Source organism: Caenorhabditis remanei, chromosome IV (assembly GCF_010183535.1).
Source record: "Caenorhabditis remanei strain PX506 chromosome IV, whole genome shotgun sequence".
NCBI lineage: Eukaryota > Metazoa > Nematoda > Chromadorea > Rhabditida > Rhabditidae > Caenorhabditis > Caenorhabditis remanei.
This window is the reverse complement of record NC_071331.1, coordinates 14,041,378-14,050,003: the sequence shown is the minus strand read 5'-3', so window position 1 is coordinate 14,050,003 and position 8,626 is coordinate 14,041,378. Positions and strand designations below refer to the sequence as shown.

General features: G+C 36.6%; 1 protein-coding gene across 1 annotated transcript; it reads right to left on the bottom strand.

Moving 5' to 3' along the window:
• Window positions 1-5,443: 5,443 nt before the first annotated feature.
• Window positions 5,444-7,685, bottom strand: GCK72_013946 (uncharacterized protein; the record flags this gene model as incomplete). The annotated part of the gene is made up of 8 exons (XM_053730072.1): window positions 5,444-5,491; window positions 5,588-5,728; window positions 5,781-5,918; window positions 5,961-6,075; window positions 6,772-6,871; window positions 6,919-7,051; window positions 7,097-7,360; window positions 7,407-7,685. 8 exons carry the CDS (start codon window positions 7,683-7,685, stop codon window positions 5,444-5,446), a joined length of 1,218 nt encoding a protein of 405 aa, XP_053584844.1.
• Window positions 7,686-8,626: the final 941 nt, after the last annotated feature.

Here is an 8,626-nt window from a genome sequence, read left to right as displayed (position 1 = left end):
CCAGAGGCATTTCACCATCAAAATCTCCACTTAAAGGAGACAATGCTGTCATATCTGGTGGTATGAAACCAGGTGGTCTCATATCAGGAACATGTCTTCTGGAAGGTGGTGGAGGGTATCTTGGATGGGGATTCGGAGGAGGAGGAGGAATCGGATATACACGTCTTGGTGGATTAGGATGTGGTGGTTGAGGAGGTGGAGGTGGAGGACGTTGGAATGGAGCTCCAGAAGAAGAGCCTACCATTTCGTTGATTAGTGTTCTCGGCATAGCAGATAGACCTGGTTAGAGTTAAAGGTTATGAACTACTATTATTTCAGTATGAGATAACAAAATACCATCATATCCATCTGGGAAGACACCTCCATGATTTGAAGATTGTACTGATTGCCATGCTTCTAGATTATTGCCTGAAGTTTCAGTTAATATTGTAAAATGAATACATGCAGAAAAAGTAAATGGTTGAGAGGCGTTGATTACAACAACTATTTCAAGTCACTCACCTTCATTTCCTCCTTCATATCCACTTGGCTCAAGACTAGTTATCTGAAAATTGAATTTGTTCATAGATTTTCCAATTTATTTTATTTCGAAACATACATGTTTCACGATCCGTTTTGTTCCATCATGTTTCTCCGACGAAGTGAGAAGTTCTTCTGATTGACCTTTCATTTCAATAGACGCTTCAGCAACTGGTTCTGAAATTTTTGTTTTAAAATGATCAGAAAGTTCAGATCGCACGTAAATTACTCGAATTAGTGAGATTCTATTGAAAAACAAAATTGTTAATATCAACTTACGAGTCATGTCTTTTATTTCCTCGGCACTCAACCAAATGTTAGGTGACATCGGAGGTTTTGCTGTTATCAAAGATACATGATCTCCAAAACTTCTCGAAATGTAACGAGCACGGTTAACCGAAGAAGCGCCAAGAACGAATACTAAGTTAATTAGGTTATAGAACAGAATGATTTAGTAAATTAGATGGTAAACTTGATGTAGTTGAGAGGACTTACCCAAATCCGAGAAATCTCGTCTGCCAACTTTTCTGTCGGGTGGCGGTGAATCATTTAACCATGCTGACCTTTTTGGTTTCCATACTCCATGTGCCTAAAATTGGAAAATTTCAAGGAATAGTTCGGAAACTTAAAACGTACTGTATTTGAAGAATATTGTGCTGGAGGTACTCGAAATCTGAACATTTAATATTTATTTGACGGCTGATCTTTTGTGTTGTATTGAACATTGTCACTAATCCACAGATCTTTACCATTTTCTAGGACGTTATCAGGAATACATCTAATAACTTTCGAATTAACAAGTCAGTTACTATTTTCTATTCAGTCTACAACTATTTCTCCTCATATTCTCTACGTATATCCCATTTCCCACCTCTACTAAATCCGTCTGTTCAACGCTTTCTTACTATCGTTTTCATCTAGAATCCACCACTAATTATTCGACAAAACCCTTTTTTGTCACTCCTAATTTATACTTGTCCGCTTCTTGATCGCTTATAACCAAAAACCGCTATCCCTTTGGGCTTCGAGACATGGATTACAATACGTGTTACATTCCACTTAAAGGCGACTTTTGTCCGTTTTGCGGCCGATTGAAAAGAAGGAGAATTTCAGTAGTAAAAAGGTCATTATTAGTATTCATGATTGTTTATGGCACGACGCCGTCGTGCTTCTCTTTTCATATGATCGGTGGGAAAAATGACGGAAAGACATTGACTTAAAAGCATATATGTTTCTCTGTTTTGCCATTCTTTTCCTGTCTGTTCCGTCGAATGAATTAGAATCCTCATTCCGCTTTCAGATCAATGTTTCCTAATGAAGGGAATAAGAGAAAACAAAACGAAGGGGCAGGGATGTAGAATCAATTACTGACTGTTTACTTTTTCCACATCCCATAGTATTTTTCAATTGTTTCAAAACTTTGACCACTGAGCGGATCGAACGCCCAACCTTTCGATCTGGAGTCGAACGCGCTACCATTGCGCCAAGCAGTCATGAAATATTGGACACTCTCTTGCCATCACATTGAAAACTAGAGATTGAAAAACGGAGAGAAGTTGACTATTGAGAGGGATTGTCACCCTTCTTTTCTGATTGTTTCCTTTTTTCTAACTTTCAAAAGTTACACTTTTTCCTTCCGATATATTAATCCAACTTAACTAAAGAGAACGGCTAATCGAAGAGGAGACAAAGTGAGAGTTGTTTTGGCTAATTACTAGTTTTTGGATGAGAGGAAGAAGAAGAAAAAAGGGGAAACCGCTATATCCGATCAACAGTCGTCATTGCTATCGTATTCGGATCGGCGCCAAAATATTCGCGCATGCCATGTCAAATAAAATCTTCGGTGGTTCAGATAAAACTACATGTTTCTAGTTATACAGAGTTGGACACGCGTGATAGTACGGAGGAATTTAGGTATACGAAACTAGAATAGAGGGCAGAAGGATGTTCAGAACGGGAGGCGAAGACAAGCTCAAAGTAGAAAAAGTCAGAATGTAAGTAGAAACGGAAAGGTAATCAGCAAATTATCCTATCATTTCATAAACATGTTATTAAAAAAACAATTCAATTCAATTCTACAGTTTGGCAATAGACTCGACGGGCCCAAGTTTTTTGAAGCATAATTGAATCTCTATTCCGAAAGTATTAAGAAGTATATATGTCAACTCCATAAACACACTCGTATTCAGCTAAAGTAATTTCAGTCAAATGAAGATTTAAAATATCGACAAAGGTTATGAAAATGCAAAACTACTTCGACAATTACGGAGTAAAGAACTCGAGAATTGAGAAGATACGGATAGAAGAAGAATAAGAAGTAGAAAAAGAAGAAAAGGCGAGGAAATGAGTGAATTAGAGGGTAATAAAAAAGTAAGTAGTTTATTGCGTAAGAAGGGAAACGTACTCGGCATTCTGCTGTTGCTGCTGGAAGTACTGACGGGCCGCCACACCGGCGACCGTCAGTGTTAGGAGCACGAGACGACGCATTTGAATTCAGATGTTCATATAATGAAGGGAACACCTTGACTTCTGAATTAGCTTATATTACTTTGAGATTCTACAGTTGGGGGCAAATCTAGGAGGTGACGCTTCAAAAGAGGGGGGCGATAGGCAATGACCGTCAGAGGAGAGAGGGCGTGGACTGCCCCTTCCGTCTGTTCATGTAGAAGAGGAGAAGGAAGAAGAAGAAGCTGTGGATGCTACTAGTTTGCTGATCTGATGCGACGATATTGTAATGAAGGGGACTATTCAGACAGAGAGAGAAACAGACACGAGAAGATAGTAAGTCTTTTTTGGAAGCGTCGAAGAAAACGAATGGTTTTGAAGTGAAAAAGTTTTGACAGGAAAAGAGAAAAAGAAGATAAATGTTTATGGAACAACAACATGAATAATCAAGTGAACCAAGTGAACATCCTGGAGAATTTTTTTTTCAGTTGATAAACAAATCAGTTAGAAATGAGTGGATTTAAGTAGCTACGTGCACAGAGTTTTTCGGAAGTCCCAGGTACTTAAAGAGCAACGAAGACTGAGACCCATATCTAGTGCATGCGAGTCTGCTCTGACGATACTCCGACGGACCAATTCAGATTCTGTGGGATGGAAAGTGTTTTCCAGAAATCTTACAGAAATACAGGTAGACTTGTTTCAGCCGGAGGATTGTGATAAGAAGGCTACAGGAGACCCAGGCATTCCTTAACAGGTGTCATCCTAATAAATTTTCTAAAAATAGAAAGTATATACTTTTTATACAGTAATCCCTAACTTGGCTAACGCTAAAAATTCTCAAGTACAGTTTCTTTCCAGCTTTCACCATTTATTTAAGCGTATTCTTGTTTGGCAAATTCATTTTTTCCGGACTTCCATCTGTTTGTGACTTCTTTGTCACTTTCTGATGTGGCATCACTTTTTATGATCCACTGTCTGTCCACATGGAACACTTCCGAAATCGTCTTTCATTCGTAAAATCGTATCTTTTTTCGATTCTCGAAGTAATCGAAAGTGTTTTCGATCTCTTTTTTCTATTTTGTTATTCTATATTCATGTCTCCATTTAATTACCTCATCGGCTAACCAAATACTGATTCTTCCACCTCCTTTTCTCTTCTCTTCCTCTAATTCTTCATCCATATTAAATCAGGATTGTGTCATCTTTTTCTGCCAGAGACATGCATATACAGTCATAAGCAAAAAGGAGGATATTGCCTAATAGAACTCGTAAAGTGTATCAATTGCTACCGACTGGTTTCTACATATTATCAATGGTTTGTTTCTGTTCCCTACTAAGCTGCTGACCGCTTTTTTCTTCCTTTTCGCTACTTTGTTCCTCCTATCAACCAGTGAATAGGATTGATGGATTGACAAGTTTCATGCTGATACAAAACATGATATGACTTACTACTAGACAGATACACAAAATATTTTTAACTGCTACTATCGCTCTGATGCTTTCTTCTCTGATCTCTTATGATCAGACTGTCTAGAAAAGATAAATGACCATAAAAGTTGATGTTCCAGCATATTTGATCATTGAGTCTGCTGGAAATATGATCATTCAGTGAACAGAAAACTGGAAATTCGTCTTTTTTCTTTGTGTATTGTCCTTCAAAAAATTAAAATTTTTGAAATCAGTTATTCCCGGATAATTCCTTCACACTGAGGTTTGAAATGGAGCCTATTTCTATAGATCACCTGGAAATTCGGAGATATCGACCCCACTCATATATGTATTTTCTGAAATCTCGCAATCCGAAACCCGTCGAACACTCTTTTACACCGGAATCATTTACTTTTCTTTCACTCGTTTTCTCTTTTTTGTAATAACTTTATTTGGTCAAATCGTGAAACCAACTGTGACCAATGAATGTAGTAAACTCATTTTATCTCTGAAATCTGTGCCCTGAAAGTAACAGTTTCTCAATTCAATTTCACTTTTTTTCCGTTCACTTTAAACTCTTTATTTGTAAAAAGCAAGATAAGTAATTAGAGAAGAAAACCCGATTTTCAGCGAAACATTTGCATTTCTTTCCTATTATTTTCAGACATCATAAGACTCTCGGAACCGTTGAATGTCATAGATTTCTTTAGTTGAAAGCGATGCTCGAGCCATTATCAATGATTGGAGACCGTAGTTTCTGATCTGAAAAAAAAACGATGAAGATAAACAAGAACAACAAATAAATGGGATTAGCAAACACAAGTTGAATCTTCTGATGTTAGCAACAGTGTTCTATCTATAAATAAATCGTTTTCTATCACTCTTTCTATAAAAACTCCAATAAAAAACGTTGGATTAGCTTCTCGAAAACTAATAAAGAACCGAGTGTAAGCAACGGAGAGCACACAAGAGTGCTAGTGGAAGTGATAAGGGAATCACAAGCGAAATAATATATATATGATCTACTAAATACTATATTCAAACCTTGTTTTCAGTCAAGTCTTTCGGAAGACTTCGTCCATAGTTCCGTCATTTCTAGCTGAATTGAATTAAGAAAGATAATTTAATTGATTCTCTCTATATTTGATCTATTTCTGATCTGCTATAAATTCTTCTATAACCGAAAAAAACACACCTCGAGTTTTGGAGTTGGTTCATTCTTCGGCCACAATCTTTCAGATTCCAATTGATGATCATATAGTTTCTTTCTTTGGTGATTATCACATAAAACACAAGGACAACACCGAGTTATTAGGTCACAGAATTTACGACGAACCTGAAATATTTTGTATGTTTCGAACTTAACAAAAAATAGGATGGGATCTTACCTCCACTCGAATTTGCCTGTCATTAATTGTGTATATTGGTAATCGAAGAGCACATGCAGCAATTGGAAGGAATGAAGAAATATCAGAGAGTACCGTGTAGAGTGATGGTTGCTCTTGAAGACTTTGAATGTTTATTGTCTGAAAAAATCCTACGAATGGTGTCTCGAAATGAACTGTTACCTCCCAAAATGCAATGATAATATCAAGAATATTAGCAAGCAAATAACCGGTTACAACCATCACTAACATCCGTGTGACAGCTCTTAAACGAGATCTCAGTCTTGTGACTTCTCCTCTGAAAATCAATAAAATATTCGAATTGAAAGTGTGGATTGGTTGCATATTGCAGAAACAGTGATAAGTGATAAAGAACAGATTTCTTTCGTTCCGAGAGAAGCAAACCGTGTGGATAGTGTGAATCGAGACTTTTTCAATTGTTTTCAATTGTTTCAGTGTATTTCTTTCTACTAAATCAACTCATAGTTTTCACTCGTATTTCAGTGATTCATTTTTCTAAAAGTGATCTATCTATTCTATTCAAAAAACACACATGAATTTACTTGAATAATCTTTGAAAAGTCTCCTTTGCATCCAACCTAAATATACATCTGCATTCTTTCATTCATCTGAATCTAAATCTGAATCTGAATCTAAAAAAAATAACCGTCATGCTATTCGTTCCCATCATGCTACATAGAAAATATTAAAAAATTGAACCAAAGAAGAGTTGGGGAAAATGTGGGGAAAAACTGAGGGAAAGAGAGGGAAAATGTAGAGGAGAAGTGTGGAATAACTGGAATAGAGATGGTTTCAAAATTACCTTCGAACGTTTCCAAGAGGGCTGAAATTCATTGGGAAAATGAGGGGAAATGGTATTTAATGGAATAAAAAATGGGAGAGGTTTGACTTGAGGGGTAGTAATAATAAAACTTTAAAAATATCAAAAATCGAGAAGAAAATTTGAAAAGAAAAAAATTGTTGAGTTTCTTACCTTGTTCCAACAGTTATAAAAAGAACCAATGCTTTCACGGTTTGATCACGATCCGTTCGTCTCACATTCATCACTATTGCAGCATTGAAATAAGCAAGTACTGAAGTTTTGAAGTAAAAAAGAAAACCGGCGTCTTCAGAATAATACCTGCAAAAGGTAAGAAGACCGTGATAATTTTCCTAACGAAGAATCTCCAGACAACATCCATACTCTCTCCAAACATTGGAACAACAGCCAGACCCATTGAAGAGAATCCAGTGCAATTCGGTTGAGTTACAACCTGATGATTTATATAAATTTGTTATTCAAACTTAAAATAAAGTACCTCAATCTCGAAGAAAACAGTTCCTCTGAAAATGAGACTTCCGAGAAAACAACAGAAGACAACGTATGTCCGATGAGTTGCCAGAATTTGGAAAAGTTTCAGTGTCCGGTTATCTGCTGTACTTTGAAGATATCTTTCAACTGTTGCAGCCATCAAAAGGAATGAAGCAGCAGATAAGGTGATATGAGAAACTGTGAATGCAGCACGAAGATACTCATGCCAGAGGACCAATAGATTGAATGATTCGAAATAGTCAGTATAGACCTAGAAAAGATAGGCTCAGACTGTAATTATAGAAGAAGTGGCTCACCTGTACACACATAATTGCAATATAACATAAGGAAATGAAGACATCACAACCGGATATCCACATTAAGTAGGTCAAATTCCGTTTCCTGAGTACTGTAGAGGTACTGAAGGTGTAGAAGAGAAGTGAGTTATGAATAATGCTGATGAGAGCAACAATGAGTCCGATGATCCCAACGAATACCATTTTCCACTCGAGAAATATGGGTGGAGAATACTCACAATCATCAGAAACGGCATCATCGAAGACATTCTCCACTAAGCTGATGTTGTTGCTATCCATTCATAAACCTAGAATTTCAATTTCAGCAATAAAACAGAGTGTTCGAAAAGAAAGAGTGCACGTAGACGTCTGCAGCACAAAGTTCGAAAATGAGGGTGAGGAGAATGTGTGTGAATTATTTCAATTGACAGGTCAATAGGTCTTTTGTGACAAAAGGTGAGGGAAAAAGTTTTTGGAAGAAATGGAAAAAGTTGAAGAAAGAATAGAGTTAGTTAGGATTAAAAGGAAAGAAAAAGGAAGAAGAGTTAGTTAAGATAGAGGTGATGTGATGAGAATACGTGATTCTTCAAAAGTGATGGAAGAGAATCGGAAGGTAGTGAGAGAAATATTTAACTGGAAGAGTTTAGTTTTAAGTGCTGAACATTAGGTTTTTTTGAGATTTTTGATTTTTGAAAAAGGACTGAGAAAAATGACAAAGGAGGTGGGTGCAAACGCCATCTTTCGAGAACTTATTGTCATAGTTGTTGGGTGAAACTTTTATGTTTTTGTTGTTAGTTTCAGAACTTTTTTGAAAGATCATAGAAAATGAACTCTGATTTATTTACATTCTATTTTTACTTTTGTCTGGAAGCGAGCTAAGTGATCAGAAGTGTGAATGTTCATTATCCGGAGAAAAAAGTTCAACAACGCACTCATACATAACCAATGATTCCTTGACTAATGAAAGTACACTGAAACGTTTTTCCGCGTCTCTTCTTTTTTCTTTTTCTTCCATTTGGAAAAAGGGAAAAAAAAGTTAATCAAGATCTTTCTGGAGAAGTTTGGTAGATCTACAACAAACATAAAACTTATTCCTCTCCCCTCGAAAACTATCAATCTTTCACTTCCAGCTCTTCTTTCTCTTTTTGTCTGGAGTTCCTACACAAACTGGTATCAAATTTCTGGTGATTCGATATTTAGAATGGAATAGGAGACGTTTATTTTTGGCAGTTTTACTCAAA